This window comes from Dasypus novemcinctus, chromosome 4 (genome assembly GCF_030445035.2).
Source record: "Dasypus novemcinctus isolate mDasNov1 chromosome 4, mDasNov1.1.hap2, whole genome shotgun sequence".
Classification (NCBI taxonomy): Eukaryota; Metazoa; Chordata; class Mammalia; order Cingulata; family Dasypodidae; genus Dasypus; species Dasypus novemcinctus.
The window spans coordinates 77,052,343-77,076,336 of NC_080676.1; the positions used below are offsets into that span (position 1 = coordinate 77,052,343).

Sequence of the window (23,994 nt, forward strand, 5' to 3'; positions counted from 1 at the left end):
TCCCCTAGGAGCACACCAGAGGCTCCTGGCCAGCAGAACAGATGACCTGGGTGAACCTTGTAAATTAGAGCAGCTTCCTGCAGTGACCGTCACTAAGCAGAATCCTCCTCCAAAGCAGCAGAGAAATGTGACTTTGCCTCTGACAAGAAGGCAGGGGAATGTGGAGGCAGCGGCATTTGTGTAAGTGGATGGAAGGGGCTGCGTCGGAGCTCGCAGTGGAACTTCAGAGCCCCCATCAGAGCTTGGAAGCCCTGTTTTGCATCTCCTTGGCTGGCTGGCTCGGCCACAGCACCCTCCCCAAGTCCTGAGAGCCTGGAGTGAGGGTCAGGGCTCCTGAGCCGCCTGGAGGCTCATGAAATGCCTGTGCTGTTCCCCACGCCTGGTGCAGAGCCAGGAAGCTGCCCCCGCCGCAGTAACCCCTTGTCCACCCCGAGACCCTGAACGCTGCCGTTGCCGTTGCTGAGAGGCGCATCAGCTGGGCCGGGCCTTGACGACGTGCTTGGGGCCCTGCCCCAGAGGCCTTGTGGGGTAGAAGGAAGAGCTGGTAACTTGACGTTCCTGGCCCTGCTCTGTGTCCACTGTGTGTTCACCTACTGTGAGCCCAATGACGTGCCTCTTCCACTCAGCACACACGCATTAGGCACTATGTATTGGTCATTGTGCTGGGGGGGTCGGGGGGAGGCTGGACAGCAGGGGGCAAAGTACACCTGGCCTGCCTTCATTCATTCAATCACTTTTTCGCAAATTTACTGAGTGCCAGCCAGACCGGGCTGCGATGTAGTGGTGAATTAAATAGACAAAAATCCCTCTGTCAAGGACTTTACATTCCAATAGGAGAAACAGGCAGGAACATGATGCATAATAATAATGATAGTAAATTAAATGGTAGAAAGTGCAATGAAGGGGACTATAGCAGGGAAGGGAGACAGGTGAATGGAAGGGGTTGCAAAAAGGTGGTTGAGGAAGCTCATTGAAAAGGTGACATTTCAACTAGTACAGTGGTTCTCAACCCTGGCTGCATGTTAGAATCACTTGGAAAGCTGGGAAGAAAACAAAACAGAACAAAAGCAAATCAATAGCAGGGCCCGGGAAGCGGATTTGGCTCACCTGATAGAGCATCTGCCTACCACATGGGAGGTCCAGGGTTCAAACCCAGGGCCTCCTGACCTGTGTGGATCTGGCCTACTCGCAGTGCTGATAAGCACAAGGAGTGTGCCTCGCAGGGGTGTCCCTGCGGAGGGGAGCCCCATGCATAAAAAGTGAAATCTTAAAAAAAAAAAAAAGAAAAGCAGGGGCCCCATCCTAGACCAATTCAATCAGAATCCCCGGGGTGGGGCTCTGGGACTACGTTAAATGAAAGCTCCCCAGGTGATTTAACACAGGCACCCCTGCTAAGACCTACCATTCTGGTGTGATAGGAGCTACATTAGAGAAAAACAACGCTCTCTAAGCCCCAGGGTGGCCGACTGTGGGCAAGGAGAAACGCTCGCAGACCTACCCATCTCATAGGATGCAGAAGGGCCTCCGCCCCGCAGAGGCCGGCTCCCACACGCGGGGCCAGGGATGCCCGTCAGGGCAAGGGGTCAGCGCTCAGCAACACAAGCTCTGCACCCCAAACCTCTGACCGCACCCATCTCCTTGTGTTCCTGGGGGCGGCCCGTGCTCCTCTTGTCTCCTCTGCTTGGTGCTGGGAGTTGTTCTACCCCGTGGCAGTCTCAGCCTCCGCCAGGTTAGGGAACGTTCTGCCTCCTTCCTGTTGGTCTCCAGCCGCCTCCTCTGACGTGGGGTGGAAGAGCCGCTGGGCAAGGTACCTGTCAGCTTTGCTTTGGAAATGCTGATAGTAGCCAGGAGTTCATGCCCTGAAGCCGTGCCTTGACTCTCTTGCAGCTGACTCCGTCCTGACTTCATTTGGTTTTGATTTCCTGAGAGTTAAAGAATTCCCAGAACTACCTAACCGATGCTTTGAACAGCCAGGGGGAACCCTTCCCCTCCTTCCTGAGTGGAGGGGGGCAGCCAGCCACCTGCGAGGCGGAGAAGGAAGGGGCCAGGCTGGGGCCTGCACTGATGTCACGTGAGGGAGCCGGCTCTGCAGCTGGGGGGTCCCAGCTCCCCCAACAGGCTCCCGTCACACCCCGGGATGCCGAACACCCACATAGCACCCCTCTGTGCGAGGGCGGAAGCCTGTCTGCCATGCCAGACAGCAGCTTCAACGCTCCAATTCCGCGCTCCCTTCCATCCTGAGCCCACGCCTCCCCGCCCCCTGCCCACTCTGGAGCAGTTTGTCTGCTGCCCAGTCCCGGCCTTACAGGTTGTGTTTGACTCTGTCCCTCTCCCGCTCCTGTACATCCTCTCCCCACTGGTTTTGTCTCTCGTGCTTGTCTCCCCATTTCTCCCACTCTTTGGCATCCTCCTGCCGTTGCCTTTGCTGACCCAGCTGGGGTCAGAGTGGCTGGAGACGCCCGGATGCAGGGCCGCAGCACCGGGCTCTGGACCTGGGGGGGAGCAGCCCGGCTGAAGCCGAGGGGCGCGCGCCCTGGTGGCTCAGCCCGTTTGCCCTTCTCCCCATGGTGTGCCTTGGATAAGCTGGTGAGCAGCTGCCGGAGTGTCTGCTCTGTGTGAAGCCCTGGATGCCCCTGCTGAAGGGGCCGCTGCAGCCCAGCGTGCACCCACAGTGCCCTTGCGCCTCCCTCTGCCCCACAGAGAATGCAGACACTGAATTATGCTTCGATTCATTTAAGATGACTGAAGGGCCAGCAGAGCATAATGTCTGTAGGTTCAAATCCTGGGCTATCAGGGAGTGGATGGAGCTCAACCTTTGAGCTCCTGCTTCCCATGTAGAGGTACAGGGTTCAATTTCTGGTACTTCCTTAAAAAAACAACAAATTTTGGGATGTAGGGCCAAGTGGCCTGTGTGGCCTTGGGCAAGTGGTGCAACATTTCTGTGCCTCAGTTTCCCCACCTATAAAATGAGGATTCTAACCTCATTGGATGGTTGTGGGGTATACATGATTTTAATGCATGTTGATGAGCCTAGATCAGTGCCTGGCACAAGTTTTAAAATAAAGTACAATATGGTCAGTTCTACATCCTTAATTTTAAAAATGAGATTGTCATTCTCAAGCCCAGGAGTCTCCGAGGTATAGCGGACAGAGCACACAGCCTTAGAGGAACACCCCCGTCATGCTGCTTGAGGACTCGGTGAAACCACTGATGGGAGGCTGCCGCTGGGTGCCTGGCCCCTGGAGAGTCTCTGCCTGTGACAGTTATTATAGTTTTGTGCCCATTTTATGGAAAAAAAAAAAATTCTAGGGACCTGGGTACAATCTGGCCCTGGAACCTTACCTCTGGTAGTCTGTTATGAAAGACAAGGAAGATGTTTTCAACATAGACAGCCTGAGCCACAGAAACGGCTAGAGAGCCATGCCCCATAGCGAAGGGGCGGCTGGTGCCTCTGAAGGAGCCGCCAGCAGGGCAGGGAGCTGTGAGTCAGGCCAGGCTCCTGGGCTCAACGCCGGCGCGCTCGTGTCTCCCTTTCTGCCCTCCCCGAGCCGCTGTTAGTCCATCCCTCCTGGAGACCCTCGGATGAAGGGCTTGGGGTCACGTGCAGCAGGGACCAGGCCTGAGGCCTGTGAGCCGCAGTCCTTGCCTGTGCTTTCCAGAGCAGACGACCCAAAGGCCCAGCCCAGCCCTCCGGGGGCTGCGCCCGGTCAAACGGGCTGCGCAAGGGCAGTTCTGAGAACGGGGAGCTGGGCTCTGGTGCCAGTGGCCCGAGCTCATGGTGGCCCCAGGCAGACGCGCCCCAGGCCTCTGCCCCTTCCGCCGCCTTTTTGCCTGGGGCAGAAGTGAGGTGCAGTCAGCACAGGAAGGTGTCCCAGCCAGCAGGGACGGGCTGGCATCCTTGGCACTGCCGCAAGGGCCTTTGTCCCCTACCCAAAAGCCTCTCGAGGCCCGAGGCGCCCCAGGCTGGCCCTCCGCGGCGTCACCCCATTGTCCTCCCTCGCTTACGGGGTCTCTCCCCCACCTGCGTCCCCAGCATCCTGTTTGCCGACATCGAGGGCTTCACCAGCCTGGCGTCCCAGTGCACGGCCCAGGAGCTGGTCATGACCCTCAACGAGCTCTTCGCCCGCTTCGACAAGCTGGCTGCGGTGAGTCCCCCTGCCCCGGGTCCCCGAGGGCCCCAGCCCGCACAGAGGGTGGCCTGGCCTTGGTGGGCGCGGTGACCTGGACCCGCCGAGGCCCTGGGACAGCTCCGTGCTGGGTGTGGCCTGCGGGCGGGGCCCGCCGCCAGGTGAGTGAAGGGCCGTGGTCCACATGGCCGTGCCGGCCTCAGCCGCACGCAGCTGGAGGCACTTTCTGAACGTCTGTCCTCAGGGAGCGCACGAGGAGCCGTCCCTGCCCGCTCCTGGGGGGAAAGGATGCTGCCCAAACCCCAGAGCCAGTTCCATTTGGCTGGGGGAGAATTAGGCGCCCCAGAGCCCCTGTCCCCACGAGGCTGTCCCCACGAGGGATAGGAGTGAGTCTGAATGCCCAGCTGGCCTGCAGGCCGCCATGTGCTGCCCACGGGGGTTTCCAGGAAGAGAGCGCTTCAGCTTTCAGAGAAATTGGAAGCCGTGCCCCCAGCAGGGAGTGGTGAGCCGTGCTTCCATCGACTGGGTCCCCATTTACCCTCGTGCATCCTTTCCCAGCTTTTGCGGCTTTGGGTAGTGCTCTGCACCGTGGCTGAGTCATGGTAAGGAAGGGGCCGCTTATTGTGATGCCCACCAAGTGGTGACGGCAGACTGGACCGCGGCTGGGAGCCGGTGCGGGCTCCGCGGCCTCAGGTGGCGGCTCACACCTGCACCCCGCTGACTGCTCTTGGCCCTGGCCTTGAAGGAGGCGAAGGGAGCACGCTCGGTACCTGGACGTTGGACGGGCCTCAGATGAGAGTCCAGGACACACGGACCCTCGAGTCCCAGGGCCCCGGCTTCGTGAAGTACTTTCAGGGAGTAGCTTCAGTGATTCAAAACCAGTGAATAAGTGCAGCCCCTCTCCGCCCCCGTTCTGGGTGGAGCGTGGCCCCCGGCGTGACCCTGCTGTGCCTGTTCCTCAGCAGCAGCCAGGGCAGGAGCTGCAGGCCTGCGGGTCTTGGCATCCATGCGCTTGCTGCTTTCATGAGACTCACGAAAATCTCAGGCAGGCCTAACGCTGAGGGCCTATGTAAGCTTGTGGTCGAAGCCCCTTTCTGCTTCAGTTTTTTGGTGAAAAAGGAAGACAATTGTTCCTAGAAGCTTAGGCCAAGATTCAGACTCTACTCCAGGGGCTGGGTTGGGGCTGGGGGGAGCCCCCCATGAGCTGACAGGTCTGCCCCCCTTGTCGAGCCACAGTGGGCCAAGTGGATTCCTGCGGGGGCTCACTGGCAGGGAGTCCCGAGCTCAGGAGGCTGGAAGGCCTGCTCCTCTGCCCCACTCCGTCCCGCCCCCGCGCCTCCGAGGAGCCTGTCCCTGGGCTGGGGTCCCACATAGTTCTGGCTCAGAGTTCATGCTCGCCGCCCTAAAAGGCGAGCTGTGCCATGCAGGGGTGAATCTCTTTGCTTCCCTCCCACTCCTCTTTACTACTATTTTTAATTTTTAAAATTAACTTGTTTTCTAGGAGAATCACTGTTTACGCATTAAGATCCTGGGGGATTGTTATTACTGCGTGTCTGGGCTGCCGGAAGCGAGGGCCGACCACGCCCACTGCTGCGTGGAGATGGGCATGGACATGATCGAGGCCATCTCGTAAGTGCCCGCCTCCAGGTGGACTGTCCGGCAGCCCCAGGAGCCGGCCGGCCGGCTGCCTGCCTGCCTGGGAGGGGCCCAGGAAGGCAGGGGAATGGGGGGCCAAGTTCAAGGTCTGACGTGCACCTCCAGGCTTTGTGCCCTCTACCCAGACCAGCCTGGGAAGCTTTTCCCAGGGGAATGTATCCCATAGGAAGGGCGGGCTCTGCAGGCCCAAGGTCCTCAGGGTGATGACGGGTCCCCTCACCAGGAGAGGAGGAGGAGCTGGCATTCGTGACATGTGCTGTGTGCTCTGCCGCGCAAGGGCCTTGTACTTCCAGGAAAATGTAGAACCCACTAGCTCCATTTCTACGCGAATGGGAAAAGTTGGCGCGAGAGGGGTTAAACAGCTTGCAGGATATTACTGCTGGGTGGGTGGATTCAAATGCAGGTGCTCCCGCTTCAGGAGGCTAGCTCCCTTTGTGGAAGCAATCACAGAAAGACTCTTTTGGCCGGTTCTTGGTCACGGCTGGTCATGAAAGGAGACTGGGTCACTGGGAAACCTGGACCATCCAAACGTACATGGGAGCTGGCCAGAGATTGCCTCCAGATCAGAAACTTGGGATTTTAGAACTGGCCTGGTCACGGGGCACAGAAGCCACCCAGGGCAAGTCAGAGGTCAGAGCGGCTGGCAAGGGAGTTGGCCAAGTCCATTCTGCTTGACCCAGTTCCTTTTGACAGCCTTCGCTGAGTGCCCACTGCCCTCCTGGGGTGGACAGTCGGTCCCTTATCCCAGAAGCTTAGTCTGTTATGGGAGAGAGGCTGGTAGGCCCATAGCTCTCGTACAAGGCATGTCATGTGACCCCCCAGGGGAGAGAAGCCCAGTTGTGGGAGGGCCCAGGAGGAGGCAGCTGGTCCCCCCTGAGGGGTTAGGAGAGGTGGCCCTGGAGCTCAGTCAAAAAGGTAGAGTGAGATCATCAACCAAGCAAGTTGGAGGCGTTCGGGGCGGAAGGAGCAGCTCCAGTAAAGGTATTTGTCGAGCTGATCCCTACACAAAAGAAATGATGGATGAGGCAAATCTTCCCTGAGCTGTCAGTCTCTCGGTGGTGGGTGGGGCAGAGAGCGGGGGTCCTGCCCTCTGGGCCAAGTCAGGGTGCCAGAGTGGGGGACACAGGGTCCAGGTCCCTAAAATGTGTAAATATTCATGCCCCCCAGAATACCTGCATCCTCTTTCCCAGGCCTGGGCAGGTTCCCAAGAGTCCCAGACACACACCTGGAGATGTGTAACTCCCTCCCCGGCCCCCTCCCACCCCACCCTCAGTGTGAGAGGTTATAAGCAAGTATATCGGGGGTCTGGCCACATCTTCTGGGGTTCCCTAGGAGTTGCTGTACAAGTGGTGGGGCATGGACCCCTGCACCTGCCTGGGCACCCCTTCTTTCTTGAGCAGGACATACGTCCTCTCTTGAAACTCAGCATTCCTGCTAATGCCAAGGAAGCAGCAATAAGGATAAATCCAAGAAGCAGATAATCCAAAGGTCATTTCTGTCTGACCCCCAAGAGCATTACGGGGTGTAGAGTGGCTGTAACTTCCCTATGTGGTTCACATCTACACTAAAGTGCATTTGCGTTTTCTGAGCATGGTGTAATTGACCAGAGGCTGTCCTGGCCAGAGGCACCCTAGCGGAGGGAGGTGGCCCTGGGTTTAGTGTGCAGGCGTCTCGCCACCTTGTGGCCAAGCTAGGAAATGGCGCTCCTCGGCTTCCAGGACAGAGCACCTGCCGCCTCGGCGCCCGCCCCAGCCCTGTGCTGGCAACAGCCACTGTCAGGTAGAACAGTCTCAGACTCCGTACCTGTGCTGGATGGGAAAGAAACGCCTCTTTGACCCCTGCCCCTCTCGATGCCGCCTCCTCCCCAGCTTCCCCACTCTGTGCCGGGCCGCTGACCCTCTCCCAGCCTCACCCCTGCTCCATCCCCAGGTTGGTCCGGGAGGTGACGGGGGTGAACGTGAACATGCGCGTGGGAATTCACAGCGGGCGAGTACACTGCGGTGTCCTTGGTCTCAGGAAGTGGCAGTTCGACGTCTGGTCTAACGACGTCACGCTGGCCAACCACATGGAGGCTGGAGGCAAGGCGGGGTGAGTGAGCCCAGCCTCCGGGCCGGGGAGGGCGCAGCCCACACGGGGCTTCCACTCGACCCCCCAAGGGTGACCGTCCGAAGAGGTGGGGGCTGCGTGGGGAGAGGGGCGGGCGGGCACCTGGGGCTGCGGGGCTGGCAGAGACCAGGGAGAAGTTCTTCTCTTTGACCAGTTACTTGGACCACACCCTGGGCAAGGTGGGGGCTGGGAGGCCAGATTGTGGGGGGCATGTTCTCATCTTGTGGGGAGCCTTCGGCCAGGGGCAGGAGATACTTACGTTAAAAATGGTGGCTTATGGGATGCAGCGGGTAGAGCTCTGGAGGAGCCACTGATCATTTCTGGGGTGGCCAGAACACAAAGGAGGCGGTGGACTGTGAGCTGGCCCAGATGATGGGGTGGGATTTTGGATAGAGGGGGATGGTGACGGTGGGGAAGGGGTAGGGTTGCTGGGCTGAGGGGACACAGCAAGGCAAGGCACAGATGGGGGAAACACTGTTCCCAAGGCACAGAAGCAGAGCCAATGGCCTTCAGGGACCTGGGGAGGAACAGGGCCTGCGTTAAGAACCCACACGCCAGCCGGGGACTTTGGACTCAATCCTGAAGGCAGGGGGGCCACTGCTGGCTTCTGAGCAGGAGTCAGTAGGCTGCCAAGAGTATCAGCTGGAGGCCCCATGTCCTAGCTAAGGGGGGCAGGGTGTTAGCTATGAGATGGTGTGGCCGAAGGGGGTGAGCAGGAAAGGGCCCTACTCATATTTGAGGGTTATCAGTTGCGATTGAGGTTGGTGCTCATATTTGAGCCAGCACTGGGGGCCCTGGGGTTTGAGTTGAGATGGAGTCCAGGATTGGAGTTTGCATCTCCCTGGGGGCTGGAGATCTGAATTCCCGTTATCTGCCCTCCCCGCCTTTTTCCAACCCAACCTGTAGACGCATCCACATCACCAAGGCCACACTCAACTACCTGAACGGCGACTACGAGGTGGAGCCGGGCTGTGGGGGCGAGCGCAATGCCTACCTCAAGGAGCACAGTATCGAGACCTTCCTCATCCTGCGCTGCACCCAGAAGCGGGTCCGTGGGGATGGCGCTGAGGGGCTCCATGCTCTGGGAGAGAGAAGCATTTCCTTGGCCCACTGCCCCTTCTCCTCTTCTTCCACTTTCCTGCAGTGAAGTCATGAACTCCCTATGCCGTTGTGCTTCCTGCACCTCGGGATGGCCGGAGAATTAGAGCAGCCTGGCAAAGGCTGGTGGCAGAGGGCAAACACTGTCATTTTGCTTATGTTGCAAAACTGCCCAGGGCTTCCCTGCAAATAAATTAGCAACAGTTTATCAGAAGGCCTCAAGATGGCAATGAAGCATTAAGGAAATCTGTATAGACCAAATACGTTCTCTCCATCTCTTCCCTTCTCTTTGCCTTTTACTAGGTTGATATTTGTCCTTATTTAACTCTCTGTTTTGTAGATCAGTGTATATCTTGGGATGTTCCTGTATGTCTTTGTTTCTGGAGCTTTTTTCTTTCCCCCTTTCTAGTCTCTTTCTTCTTCTTTTTGTCTCAGCCCAAACTTGCCAAAATATAAAGTAGAATTATTAGCAGACTTTAGTGTTCTATTTTTAATACTGTCGTGTTCCATGTTTTTAATTTTTAAAGCAAATGAAGAGAACATTTTCTATTTCTCCCTAGATTAAAATGCCTTTCGCTTAGGAATATTTCAGCTGAATTTATCTGTTGGTCAGTGCCCTTTGATGGAGAGAAGCTTCCCAGTTCCTTTCCTAAGAAGTTGGACTAAAGACAAGATTAAGTTCTGAGAAAAGTTCAGAGAAACTCTTGGGTGGTAGCAGTAATGCTTTTAAGCAAGAGAGGCAGGGCCCCCTGTGCCGGAGGGGCCTGGGCCCTGACCGTAGGGGCCTGGTGAGGGCGCAGGGAGACTCAAGCCACTCTGGGGAGTGCCCCAAGTGCCTCAGTTGGCACATCTTGCCCGGGTACTTGTTTTCCGGCTGGCGCTAATGGACCGAGGGCGCCAGCCCTGTGCCCGCCCCGCTGCCTGCCTCCGTCTTCTTCCCACCTCCCTGCCCCTGCCCAGGTGGAGACGCACCCTCCACCCCAGGGTCGCTGGGCCTCGGCTTGCTCAACCTGGCAGGTGGTGCAGGAAGGACGGAAGGAGGCACCTCACAGCGCCCACGGAGGGGCGCTGGTGTCCTCCCCTGCGGGGAGGGGCTTCCGCCCTGGTGCTGGGTGAGGGGTGGGAGCAGGCCCACCGCCACCTTCAGAGTCTCTCCAACCCTCACATCTTGCTCCATGTGAATGGATGGACAGACAGACAGAGAGATGCCGGAGTGTGTGCTGGCACATGTGCAGGTGGCTGAGTCTCTGTGTATTTGAACAATGTGTTTCAGCCCTTGAACCTTGTGATTTAAAGGACCCAGACCTCTACCCTCCCTGCTTGAACTTGCCTGTTTTGGAAGAGTTGAGTGGAGATGGTAATCTCCTGTCTCCTCTTCTTCCACCAACCACCTGCACCCCTTCAGGTCAAGGCTCTGCCCACCCCTGAGGCCGTAGGAGGAACCTGCCCTGCCTCAGGCTTGAGCTCCCAGGGTTGAGCTCTCCCCCTCCCCCACCCCCTCAGGGAGAGAAAGCACAGAGAAAGGGCAGCCTTTGGGATGGAGGGGGTGGGGGGGAGAGGACATAAGCATTGGTTTTGAGAAGATCTAGGACAGAATCTTTTTTTTTTTTAAAGATTTATTTATTTATTTAATTCCCCCCCTCCCCTGGTTGTCTGTTCTCTGTGTCTATTTGCTGCGTCTTGTTTCTTTGTCCGCTTCTGTTGTCGTCAGCAGCACGGGAAGTGTGTGCGGCACCATTCCTCGGCAGGCTGCACTTTCTTTCGCGCTGGGCGGCTCTCCTTACAGGGCACACTCCTTGCGCGTGGGGCTCCCCCACGCGGGGGACACCCCTGCGTGGCAGGGCACTCCTTGTGCGCATCAGCAGTGCGCATGGGCCAGCTCCACACGGGTCAAGGAGGCCCGGGGTTTGAACCGCGGACCTCCCGTGTGGTAGACGGACGCCCTAACCACTGGGCCAAGTCCGTTTCCCTAGGACAGAAACTTGTGATCCGTTGTAGGGAGAATTCCATGCCAGTGACATGTTTCCAAGCCCCTGACTTTCTCACAAAACCAGCTCTCATCTACCACTCCCACCTGGGCCAGCCAGGGCTGCAGTTGGGGAGTTTGAGGATGTAGGGTCTTGCAAGGTTGGGGTGGGTGGGCTTTCTAGGATCCTGGCAGAACTCCGCTCCAGGGCTGTGGGGAGAAGGGAGGGGCCACTGTCTTAGTCCCTTGCCTCATTCTTGGGAGGATGAGTAGCTCCCCACTTGGGCTCCTCGATGGACCGCTCCCACAGGCTGATGCTTCTCTGTTGCTCTCCCAGAAAGAAGAGAAGGCCATGATTGCCAAGATGAATCGCCAGAGAACCAACTCCATCGGGCACAACCCGCCGCACTGGGGGGCCGAGCGCCCCTTCTACAACCACCTGGGTGGCAACCAGGTCTCCAAGGAGATGAAGCGGATGGTGAGCTGCTGGGGGTGGGGTGAGGGTGGGCGGATTCCATAGTGACAGGGCTGGACTAGGTCCTTCCTGCTGCCCTAGGAAATGTGAAGATCCACGGGGAAAGCCTGGAAGGGGGCCTTGGCCCCACTTTGCTCCAGGAGCCAGAGCTCCTGCCTTGTGGCTCCTTCAGTGAGCCCCCATCTCTTGGCCTAATTTGGCGTAAGAACTGAGCAGGGAGGCCCCTTCCTGCCTCCCTCTCGGCAGCGCCTGCTGGCGTAGGCTAGAAGCAGCCCGTCCGGCGGGGTTCTGGGTCCAGCCAGAGCGGTCTCCTGGCAGTGTCCAGTGAGGCCCTTGGGAATCGGGTGGGCACCAGCTTGCCAGAGGCCCTTCCAGCCCTACTGTGCGTCTGGGCAGTTGAACCCTTGCCCTTCGGCTTGGCTGCCCAGGAACCATGCTGTTTGGAGGTGCCGAATGAGGGTCCCTTTGTCCTCTGTGCTGAGCGCCACCCCCAATCCCAGCCTTCTGGTGGGAGAATGCAGGCTGAATGTGGGCAGCCCATGGCAGGGGGGGGTTCGCCCCCCCTCAGGGGACCCTGCCTGCTCAGGGACAGGCACCCCCAGCCGCTGCAGCAACACAGGGACTGGCTAACTCAGGGTGGGCTGCCTGGGTTGCCACGTGGAAACTAGACATGACAGAAGGTGAGTTCAGGAGTGGGGAGAAGAGAAGCGGGATGGAGACGTCAGGCTGCAGTCGCAGTCTTTTCCTTAGCTCTGGGAGCTTGTCCTCTGCGTGTCAGGCACGCGCCTCGGTCCAAGGGCAGCTGTGGTTCCTCCAGGTGGGGGCCCACCCACCCGGAGGGAGGGCGAGGAGGGAAGGTCCAGGGAGGGGCACGGAGCCACTCTGTCCCCAAAGAGCCATGGTAGGGATAGATGCAGGCACTAGGACCCCAAACTTTGGGTTCCGTGGATCCATGTACCTTTAAGGTACAGCAGGAGGGATTAGAGATAGACTCCATGGGACAAGAGTCAGGGGCCTGGAGGAGAGGACAGGCTGGGGACCCAGGCACTCTGCTCCTCGCTAACTAAGAACAGATGACAAAGGTTTAAGGAAAAATGTACAGGAGCAAAAAATAAAATTAAGGCCGTCATTTAAAAATCTGACAGCAGAGAAGCAGCTCCCGGGAGGCCAGTGTCAGGAGGGAGCAGTCAGGGAATCCTGGCCTTCCACCAAGGCTTTGAACTTGGGCGTCCGCAGGCCTGGTCAGTGTCTGCAACGCGTTCCAGCTGCCACTCCCCCTCCCGCGAGGGCCCTCCCCCAGCAGAGAGCAGTGGGCAGACCCTCCCGTTCTCACCCCCTTAATGACGAAGAGGCTGCATGCGTCCACCTCAGCAGGGAGGAGAAGAGGGAGAAGGGGAAGAGGGAGGCGCTCCTCAGGGGGAAGGCGCCAGAGAAGGGGAACAGAAGGGCAGGAAGATGGGACCGCGGGTGAGGAGATGGAGGGACGAGGGGACAAAGGAGAGTGAGGAAGGGATGAGGGAGGAGAGGGAGGCAGAGGGGTGGAAAGGAAGAGGAGACACAAGGAGGAAAAGTGGGAAGGTGTCTGGTCATAATCACTTGACTTAAAATCCTGGGGAAGTTGTTTTCCGCCCCCCCCCCCCCCCCCCAGTAATTTTGGGTGTGAGCTGAAGCTTCAGCTATTTCACAGTCTCCACAGAGGCAGCTGGGACTATCGGCGCTGGCCTGGCAGAAATGTTCATCATGGGTAGGACCAGGCGCCTGGAAGAATGAGCCAGAAGGGCTGTAAATGGGGAAAGGACAGGCCGTGGGGGAACGGAGCTGTCGGGAAGGGAGCGTCTGTGGCTGTGAGCTGGGTGGTGCTAATATGCTAATTGCTTGCCTAATGCTTGCTGGTGGAAGGGGAAGCGGCGGGGTCCAGGAGAACCTGTGCAGCAGCCTGTGGGGGGAGAGCACCCCCTCCTGGCTGGACAAGGTATCGCTGGAGGGACCCCAGTGTCCAGGCAGAATCTCTGGTCTGGGAGCAGGTTTGTGAAGGAAGTCCAAGCAAGCGCTGCCTTCCACTGGGGGCGACCCAGCCCCACCGGCACAGAGTGTGCACATCTGAACCTCAAGGGACAGCAGGCTCATGCCCAGTGTGGGCCAGCCCAAAGGGCCACGGCCTCTGCTTTCACTTTAGTTCCCAGAGGGAGGAACCGAACCAAAGAGAAGCCCCTGAGCTGGGCTGCTCCCCGGGAACCCTCTGATGGTCCTCTGGGCTGTCTGGGAGCGCTTCTGTGACTCGACCCGTGGCCCTAGAGCGGGTAACCAGGTGGTGGGGCCGAGCTCTCGATGCAGGCTGCTGGCCCGTGTTCTTAACTACCCTCCCGCTGTGGTTTATGGACCAAAGTGTTTTCTGGGCTGTTGGCAATTCACGTTCTCAGCCTGATGCTGAGCACTGTGTGGGGAGAGTGGCCTCTGCTCTAGGCTCAGCCCGGGAGGGAGACATGGGCCCCCAAGACCAGCAGCAGATACTCAAAGAACTGAAAAGACGTCAAGTACGTTCTGGAGCTGTAGCCATCAGCGTGTGTCCAACAGAACTTGCTGGTCCTCAAGTCCAGACTAAAACTGTTGCTGGTTCACACGATGGAATCAAGTCCTGCCGAGAGCCGTGACCGTCCAGGCGCTCTGCTGCCCGGCCATGCCTGTGCTCCTGCGGACCCCGGGCACCCCCGCCCGGGCCCGTCCCCTGGAGGGAGCCCTGCTTGGTGTGCAGTCCAGCCACAGGCCCCCTGGTGGGGACAGGCAGGGACCCGGGACCAGAGGGGGAGACGCCAGCTCCTCAGCCGAGGGCTGGGATGGTGAAGCGGGATGGGTCTCGCCACCTGGAGGGAGGGCCTGGCAGTTCTCAGAGGACGAGGAGCAGAGGAGCTTGCCAGGGCAGGCGCCGTCCAGCGTGGGCTGGCAGGGCCCTGGTGGGGCAGCCTGGGAGCCCCTCCCCGCAGGGAGCAGAGCAGAGAGTGGCCTGCTTGGCGCCACGTGGACTCTGCCTCCGCTTCAGTGCCTGGCAGCGCTGGCTCGCGGGGACCAGCTTAAGTCCCACTTTTGTGTTTTTAAACCATGGCCTCAGTGGGCATGGAAAGAGGTCAGTTTATCTGCGTTTTGGTTCGGCCAGCATTTGCTGAACTCCCCATTTGTCCAGCAAGATGCTGCTCCACGCTGGGCCACAGAGGGGAGGGCTCTTCCTCCCCGTCTTTGCCGGGCAACCTGAGCCTTCCCTGAAATTGCACTTCCTGGGGCTGCTTGTTGGTCGCCTCCTCCACTGCCACCCCAGATTTTGCCCCATTCCCATTTTAGGGAACCGTCCATCCTGCCAGAACTCACACTGGCCATAATCTACACATCTATCCTTTCCTGGACTTTGTAAATGAACTCTAAATAAGGCTTTGACTTCCCCAAACAGCTCTCACCTCTCCCTGTGTAAATGAACAACAGAATAGTTGTCAGCCCATGGCAGGCGGGTTCCTCACTTCCTGAGTGCCCAACTCCTCTGGCCTTAGAATACATCTGTTCCCAGATACCAGAAAAGCTGGTGCATGCAACTGGAGGTTTACTTTTTTAAAGTGAGAAACTGACCTCGCATAGGTTTGGTGTGTACACAGTGTGTGTGTGTGTGTGTGTGTGTGTGTGTGTGTGTGTGGTGGGGGCTTGCGCAGCTCAGTGACTTCTCTTATTCCCATCTGCGTGAGCGGCAGGGTTGTGAGAGGCCCTTCCGACCGCAGAGTGCAGGGAGAGGAGAGGCTTGGGGAAGGTGGAAGCAGAGGGTGTGGGGCCAGGAGGCGCTTGGACACGGGTTTTGCCAGGAGTTGGAATGAACTCATGGTCCATCTCCAGCATCCAGCACTGAGCCTGTCCCGTAGGAAGAACCCAGCATGGCTTGTCAAAGGAAGGAAGGAGGGAAGGAAAGACTGCCGAGCCTCCCTCTGTCCAGGCTCCTTGCTGAACTAGACAGAGAAAATGAGCTGCAGCTTCCTGTGGCAGCCATCTCCCAGGGCCTCTGGGGTCTAAGTTCTCTCCTCATACTCCCCCCTCTCTCTGTCTCTTTTAGGGCTTTGAAGATCCCAAGGACAAGTGAGTAATGACATAAACTTTATTTCTGCCCTCTCAATCTGGGGGATAGCTCCAGGTCTACCTTATGACTCGGTTTCCCCACACTCCCTGGGAAGTGATCCCACACGGTCCTGGCTGGGAGTGAGTGGAGCCCACTGTAGCTGATAGATGGTCAGGCAGAGCCCCAGGGCTGCCTGTTTCATCCCACACACACATACACACTACACACGTGCACATGTGCACATCACATGCTTGTGCACACAGACACGTGCCTCCCCCTGGAGAGTACAGCCCTTGCACGTCCCTCACCAGCGCCCCAGAGAATGCCCTCCTCTTCTTCTCCTATTGCCAGTTCTCAGGGACTTTGAGAAATTCCCCTCAAGGTCTGGACTTCTCCCCTAAGAAATAGGGGTTTTAAACTGAGCACCCGAAGATCGTGAAATCTGTCCCCTGAGAGTCCCCTGAGCCAGGCTGAAGCAGCCCGGTGGGTCACAGTCTCTGCAGCAGGAGCCTCGCCTTCTAGGCTCAGCCTCCCTTCCAGGGGAATATAGAGGTGATTCCGCTGGAGGATAAAGAGCAGAGACTGCTAACCCGTAAGGAAAGCAGCAAAACCCTCTGATCACGTACCAAGACCAGGCCGGTGTGACGCTCCCAACAGAACCAGAGAGCCTTCTTGTCCCCGAGGCCCCGCAGCCCGCGGGCGTGACGCTCGGCGGTTTGAGCTGTGGCTCCTGTCCCAGCTGGCCGAGAGCCCCAGCTTCCCCCGTTAGCAGGACGCTCTCGGCGGCGGCCGGGCCCCCTGGCGGCGCCCCCTGGTGGTCAGCCCGCCTGTGCTCCTGCTCCCAGGAACGCACAGGAGAGCGCCAACCCCGAGGACGAAGTGGACGAGTTCCTGGGCCGCGCCATCGACGCCAGGAGCATCGACAGGCTGCGGTCTGAGCACGTCCGCAAGTTCCTCTTGACCTTCAGGGAGCCCGACTTAGAGAAGAAGGTAAAGGGCCCCCGGGGGACCCGGACAGGCTGGGGGCAGGGCAACAGGACCCCCGCCCCTCCGTGTCCAACTGTCCAGGGAGCCCCTTCTGTCACCTCAGTGTCCCCAGCACGTATTTCAGGTTCTGAAATCTATGTCGGGTTCGGAAGGCTCCGTGACCCAGGAGATAGGGGCTCAGGAGACTTCCTCTGTTGGAAGAGATAATGTTGTAATTATTTAACCTTTCTGTGCCTCAGTTTCCTTATCTGGAAAACAAGGATATTTAATATGCCTACCTCATAGAGTTACGGTAAGGATTAAATGAGTTAATATATGTAAAATACATAGAACCGAATCTGCCACATAGCTTGTGTTCAATAAGCGTTAGTTGCTATTCTACTTCTATTGTTACTATTGTTGTTATTATTATGAAAAATGTCTATCCAATTTGTTTTCAGAACCTCCCAGTTCTGAAAGTTAGAGTTGGAAGGGGCAGTCAATATTTTTTGTCCCATCCCTTTGCACTGTGAAATGAGAAAATTTCTAAAGCTCAGAGTGGTTAGGTGATTTGCTCTAGGCCGCCCAGCAAAAGAGTGACTGAGCTAGACTGGCCCCCTGGTCTGGCAGTTCTCTTCCCACCACGTCGCAGTCCTCCCCTGCGTTAGGTTAAAAATGGGCTCACTTGACCTGAGGTCAGCATTAAACGAGGCCGACCTATCGAGGAGGGTAAAGCCACGGAAAGGACAGCAGTTGCGCCGACCAGCGGTTCATGGAGCTGACTTACGCACTGTCCCTGTGGGGGGACTCGCTGGGGCTGACCTCCGCTGGCGCAGCCGGTTGCTGCCACGGGGTGGGGCTGGGGCTGAGAGCTGAGACCCTGGGTCTTGTCCGGGTTATTCCACTAAGGAGCTCAGTCACTTTGCACATGTCATGTCGCCTCTCCGAGCCCCAGCTCACTCATTTCTACAGTAGAAAGGACAAGAGTCCTGGGCCTGCCGGTGCTGCTGGGAGGACGAGCCACAGTGCTCGTAGACCCTCGCACCTTTCCCAGACTGTGGCGGGTGCGCAGGAGGTTGTAGCCGGTCATTCTACTTTAGTCTGACAGTGGCCTGACCCGCAGGTGGCTCCTGATCCGACTCATCAAAGCCCCCCCCTGCCCCCCCACAGCACCACCTTAGGGTGATTCGGATTGCTCCTTCCTGGTCTCCCGCTGCCCCTCGGGCCTTACCTGTCCTGAGAGCTGAGAGCGCACTGCACCCGTGACCTGCCCCGAGCGGCTGCCCGGGGTGTGCGGGGCAGAACCAGCTGGAGCAGGCCCTGCCCGGCGCCTCCGCCCCTCACCCCGCCCTCCCCTCTCAGTACTCCAAGCAGGTGGATGACCGATTCGGTGCCTACGTGGCGTGTGCCTCGCTCGTCTTCCTCTTCATCTGCTTCGTCCAGGTCACCATCATGCCCCAGTAAGTACCCCCGTCCCTCCCGGACGCCCTCCTCTGCCTCGCAGGCTCCCGGGGGTGCGCGGGGGTGGGGGTTCAGAAGGGCAGGGAGAGAGGTTTCCAGGCGCGTCCTCTCCTCAGTGCGTCTGGGAAGCCAGGGGGCTGGTGTCTCTGGGACGGAGGCGATGTGCCCATTCCAGGGTGGGAAACTTCTCCCCAGGCACTGCCGTTCAGCTGCACAGGAGACTCCTTTTCATCACTCTATCATCTCATCTCCCGTTTTAACCCAAACGTTGTTGCCCAGGTGAATCGCCCAACTTACTCACCAGGCTTGTGGATTCCGAGTGACTTTTGGTTCTTGCAAAAAACGTCTTCAAAAGATAGAGATTGTCCACTACTCTGAATATCTCAAAGACTGTATTTCAGGTTCTGAAGGCTTTTCTCAAAGGGGCACCCCCGAGGACTGGCTGGGTCCCCGAGAGAGGCCTCGCAGAGGCAGTGGCTTCAGAACCGCAGGGTTTGTTAGCGTCATTCACGTTAGAGTCACACCTTGGAGAGATAACTGTCATATGTAGGTAATATATATTTAATATCATTTTTATTGCAGAATATTTCAAAGCATTCAGAAAAATAATATGATTAGTATAATCAACACCAGTATACCCATTGCCTAGATATATAGTTAATATTTTCAATATTTGCTTCATCTATTTTTGTGTGTGTGGAATAAAAAGACTATTTACTTTTTTTAAGTTTATTTCTGAGTTGCAATGATTATTCCCCCTTCCCCACGTTTTTAGAATTTCCTGTGTTCCCCCATTCAATCTTGGCTGCCACAACCAGACAAGACAGAAAGTGCAAGGACCTTCTTTTTCTTGCATCTATAGTGGAAACATAGCAGCAGACATTAACTGCTTCATCTGTTTGGTTTTTTTTTTAATTTTTAAAGTAAATTTTAGACACTAGGTTATTCCATCCCTACAAACTTGAATATATACACCTATTTAAGGACATTTTCTCCTTAACCAGAAAACCTTATCTACCCAACAAAATCAACACCAATTCCCTACTACCCAGTCCACCTTCAGATTTCCACAATTGTCCCCAAAATGTCTTTTACTTATAGTTTGTTCATAGCTAGGATCTACCCAAGATCCACTGGTTGCATTTGGTAATGTCTTACAAGTCTTTCTTTTTTTTTTTTTTTTTTGACTTCCAAGTCTTTTTTTTTTTAAATTATTTATTTATTTATTTTTTAAATTACATTATGAAAAATATGAGGTCGCATTCAACCCCACCGCCCCCGCCCCCCACTCCCCCCACAGCAACACTCTCTCCCATCATCATGACACATCCATTGCACCTGATAAGTTCATCTCTGAGCATCACTGCACCCCATAGTCAATGGTCCACATCATAGCCCAGACTCTCTCACGTTCCATCCAGTGGGCCCTGGGGGGATCTATAATGTCCCGTAATTGTCCGTGAAGCACTATCCAGGACAACTCCACGTCCCGAAAATGCCTCCACATCTCATCTCTTCCTCCCGTTCCCCACACCCAGCAGCCACCATGGCTACCGTTCCCACACCCATTCCACATTTTCTCTGTGGACATTGGATTGGTTGTGTCCATTGCACATCTATGTCAAGTGAGGGCTTAGATTCCATATGGGTACTGGATGCACTCCTCCCGCTTCCAGTTGTAGACACTCTAGGCTCCATGTTGTGGTGGTTGACCTTCTTCAACTCCATGTTAGCTGAGTGGAGTAAGTCCAATAAATCAAAGTGTAGGAGCTGAAGTCTGTTGAGGCTCTGGGCCTGGGTGTCATATTATCAGTCCAGAGATTCAAATCCCCTACATATATCTTAAACCCAGCACCGACTACAATTCCAATAAAGTAGCATGCAAGTCTTGTGAAAAGAGATCCCCTCTGAGTCCAATTCCATCACGCAGAAACACCAGCTCCAAAGAAGGGCTATCTGTCATGGCAATGAACCCCTTCTGCCATGACCATAGAACCCGTGGGTCTCTTTATCCCTCAAAAGAACCAATACCTGGGGTTGTATCTACCTTATCTGTCTCTTAGACTCTGTTCAGTTGTACATAGGGGTATTCCTTCTGACAACCTCCAGACTCTTTTTTAGAGACTCACAGCCTTATAATCTCATTTCTCCTTTCCTAGAAAATGACAAGTCTTTCTTAATCTAGAAGAGTTTCCTTACCCCCACCCCAAGACTTTAAATTTGAAATAAATTTAGATTTACAGAAAAGTTACAAAAGTAGTACAGAGAGTTCCCATGCATCCTTCATCTATCTTTTGCTCACATGAGCCACTTACATGACCATAGTACAATTATCAAAACTAGGAAATTACATGGCAGCAATACCAGGGACTGATCGAGAGACTTGACTCAGTTTCTCCTTTATGTGCCTTCTTCTTTTCCAGGAGCCAGTCCAGGACCCTACACTGTTACATCTCCTTAGCCCCCTCCATCAGTGGCAGTTCCTCAGCCTTAACTTGACCTTGGTACTTTTGAAAAGTACTAGTCATTTATTTGTAAAGTGTCTCAGTTTGGGTTTGTCTGGTGTTTTCTCTTGATTAGATTGAGGTTATGCATGTTTGACAAGAATCCCACAGCAGTGATGTGCTGTCCTCCTTGGTACCCCGTATCAGGAGGAGCACGGTGTCTGTGTGACGTATTGCTCAACACCTTTTACTTTGAATGGCATTTATTTTTGAAGAGCTGCCCCTTCCACTTGAATCTGCTGTGTCTCTGTCATGATACCACAGGTGAAAACAAGACCCCTGGTTACTCGCTGGTGCTCACTGCCCCTTGCACCGAGGTAGCGCGGGGCTGGTGGGAATGGGGACCCTTCTGGCATAGAACCCCATTTTTCTGAATCAAAGTGGAGCCTAAATCAGCAAGCTAACTTTACGCACATTGCAGCCACTGTGCCCGTCGCTTCGGTGCATACCCCTGCCCCCCCACCCTGCGGCTCGGGGTGGGTTGTGTTCTCCCTGTTACCTGCTCTGCCTCCAGTGTCTCACTCTCTCTGGCCACAGCTCGGAGTTGCCAAGGCATCGACAAAGGTCATTCTGTAGTCTTCTCCTCTCTAGGGAAGCCTTACAAGCTACTTTAAAAGTGTTTCTTTCCCTCTGAAAAGAATTCTTTCTCCTTTCTGTTTAAGTCAGCCAAGTGCTGACTTCTGGGGAAGCGCAGAACAAAGCAGCTGTGTGAACGCTCCCTGGAGCAGTTCACCTCCCTTTTCAAGTCCTCCGTTTGCCTGTAACCTGCCAACAGTGTGGGGCATCTCTGGCCTCTCTTCCTCCCTGGAAAGAGAGAAGGAATCCCTGTGGCCTCCTGCTGGATGGTGGGGTTCACTGGACCCCGCCAGCCCCGTCCTCAGCAGGGCCGGCTGGAAGTTGGAGACTGGAAGTCACTCGCAGCTCTTTTGTCGGCGATTCCTGTCACTTGTGGTCTACCTCTTGAGAGGGAGGGGCAGGGGAGAGCCTCACATGTTTCTTGTTGAACTGGTTAAGAATGGGGGAGCAGAATCTGAGCAGGACTTACTGTGGGGGGGCCTGGCAGTGGAAGGGGACAGAGTTCAGGGACCGCGCCCCTCTCAGAGGAGAGAATGACCACTGAGCAGCGGACAAATGTTTTTCTCTAAGTGATGGCCACTTATGAAGTTGATTTTCAGCCTTCATGATTATTTATCAAGCCATGAGTGGAAGAAATTACCAGGTGCTTTTTAAAAAAATGGGTCCTTCCAAGTCAAATGAAGCCAGGCTGAAGGTAGCTAAGAAATAGGAAAAATTTCAACCGGGTGCCACTGGCTCTCTTCAGCTCCCTGCCGGCTCCTGCTAGGAAGGTGACAGGAAAGTGGGAAGGGCAGGGATGAGGAGGGGGCTTCTTGCATGGCCCTGACGGCCTCGTGAGCCCATCTCGACTCAGGGACTAGGAAAGATGGGCAGTGGGTTCAGGGGACCCAGCAACCGGAGCTTCCTCCTCCAGGGCTCTCAGAGCCCCAGGCCTGCGGGAGGGAACACCTGGGGGTCCTCAGAGCCTGTGGCCTGCCCCGGGGCGCTGCGGCCCCTCTGCCTCTGCCGCCTGCCCCTGTGCTCAGCCTCGTCTCTCCTTGCAGCTCCGTGTTTATGTTGAGTCTCTACCTGACCTGCTCCCTGCTGCTGGCCATGGTGGTGTTTGTGTCCGTGATCTACTCCTGCGTGAAGGTGAGTCCAGCTCTGCCCCGAGGCAGGGCTCCCTGAGGGACCGCTGAGGCAGAGGGGAGCCTGGCTCTGTGCCAGGAGTCGCCTGCCAGGCGGTCTGGTCTCTTCAGAGCCCACGTCAGGCCCCACCCCCAGCCTGCTCCCCCCGGGGCACAGCCTCGCTCCCCCGTCCCACAGCTTTCAAAGCTCACCGCAGCTGCAACCGCCTCGTAAGGGTGCTTTTGCTGAACCCCCAGAGGAATCTAAGTTATGAATGGAGGCAAAGATATTGTTTTAGTGGTGTTGTTTCAGGCATTTAATTCGCTGGTTCAAATCTGAATCCAAGCTACACGTCGCCTACACTTTTTCAATAGAACCTGGACTTTGCTGTTAGCTGCTCTGGTAAACCCGGGCTGTGCTGGTTCCGTTTGGGTTGCGCGCCTGACTCGGGGGGCGGCCGGGCCCAGCCCCGCCTGCGCCTGCCTGCGCTGGCCATTTTGAGTCGGTCTACTTCAGCCAGGCTAGGGAAATCTTTTCCCCATCGGTCAAGGTGGTTTAGGGTAAATCATTCCTGCCTCGTGGTGTATTATGGAAACTTCCTATTTCGTTATCAATGTCAAATTCCATGAGCTTGTTCTGAATTCCTTCACCTAGCCCAGCAATTTTCGTGCTTTCTTGGAGCAGGCCTCTGCTTCCCCAGGGGGAGGTGGAGGGAAGGCCACCTCCCTGTCCCCCGCGCTGCAGTTACCACTGGCCCCCCACCCTTCACCAGGGGAGCCGCCGCCTCCCCAGGGACGTGGGCGCTCAGGGGACAGTGCCTAGAAAACAGGCTGGAACCAGGATCCGGGCCAGGAGCCCACACGCTGAACAGACTCCAGCAGGATCCTCGGTCCTTGCTGTGTCCTTCCCTCCTAACTACTTGTCAGATAAAAAAAAAATCTGGACTTGGTAAGGAGAGACGATTCAAAAAGAGGACAGCGGCAGTGGGGAGAGCGCTGTGACCGCAGGCCCACAGGCACGGCGAGAGCTAGGCAGCAAGCACGGTACTTTTGTAGAGAAGAACCGGCTGCAGGGAAGGGGGGTGGAAGGCCGTGTGATCAGGAGTGGGTCTGAGCCTGTTCTGTGTGGAAGCACCCTGTTTTCTCAGGAGGCACCCTTAAAGCTCGGTGGCCTGGAGGAAGGAGAGAAGCTTAACAAGCATTTTGTTCCGGGTGCTTGGTGGGGACGAGCAGTCCAGCTCATCCTTTAGGAGGCAAAGAACGGAAACGTGCCTGAGCTTGCCGCAGGGGAACACGGGGCGTCCGTGCATCCTGCCTGCCTTAGCAGGAGAGACAGGCGCAGCACACCGTTTTCCAGAATACAGAAGGTGGGGGGATTTCTTAACTGTTGCTTTCCAGGATCACAGAGTTCAGGTAAAAATGTAACAGTCCCACTCTGATAAACCATGTTCTCAGCATTTACCTGCCTTCTAAAAAGTAGAACCCAACCTGTAAAGTTGTTGGTAGTGTGGATTCATCCTCCATTTCGTTTTTCTTCCTTCCTCTTTCATGTGGTGGATTAGACTGCTTGCACATTAGGACGTGAACTGGGCAGCTCTGTCTTTCAGCTTCTGTGCAACAGGGAATATCAACCCATGCTTCCCCCTAATGCTGGACGTTGCCTTGTCCCTGGGCACGGGCCCCTGAGCACCGTCACACACTGACCGAAGACAGATTGACTGGAAGTTTATTTTATCATCTTTTTTGGTATTGACATGGACTGACTAATTTTCAGTGTCATTCTTTTTCCCCTTCGAGAAGACTTGCCCTTTGCCAGAACTCAGAAGTTTTTCATCTTAGTCCCACAATTTCACAGAAATCCCGGTT

At 56.2% G+C, this 23,994-nt stretch overlaps 1 protein-coding gene across 2 annotated transcripts in view; it reads left to right on the top strand.

Annotated features, from left to right (window-relative positions):
* Positions 1 to 23,994, top strand: part of ADCY5 (adenylate cyclase 5) — a 159,960-nt gene that overhangs the window by 106,550 nt on the left and 29,416 nt on the right. Inside the window, exons 4-12 of one of the 2 annotated variants that reach the window (XM_058295680.2) lie at positions 4,034 to 4,145; positions 5,629 to 5,756; positions 7,713 to 7,871; positions 8,796 to 8,937; positions 11,291 to 11,431; positions 15,513 to 15,535; positions 16,361 to 16,505; positions 17,844 to 17,941; positions 22,066 to 22,153. In XM_058295680.2, the coding sequence (XP_058151663.1) occupies positions 4,034 to 4,145; positions 5,629 to 5,756; positions 7,713 to 7,871; positions 8,796 to 8,937; positions 11,291 to 11,431; positions 15,513 to 15,535; positions 16,361 to 16,505; positions 17,844 to 17,941; positions 22,066 to 22,153 (1,036 nt within the window). The remainder of the gene's footprint in view (positions 1 to 4,033; positions 4,146 to 5,628; positions 5,757 to 7,712; positions 7,872 to 8,795; positions 8,938 to 11,290; positions 11,432 to 15,512; positions 15,536 to 16,360; positions 16,506 to 17,843; positions 17,942 to 22,065; positions 22,154 to 23,994) is intronic. The other variant, XM_058295681.2, reaches the window with a different exon arrangement.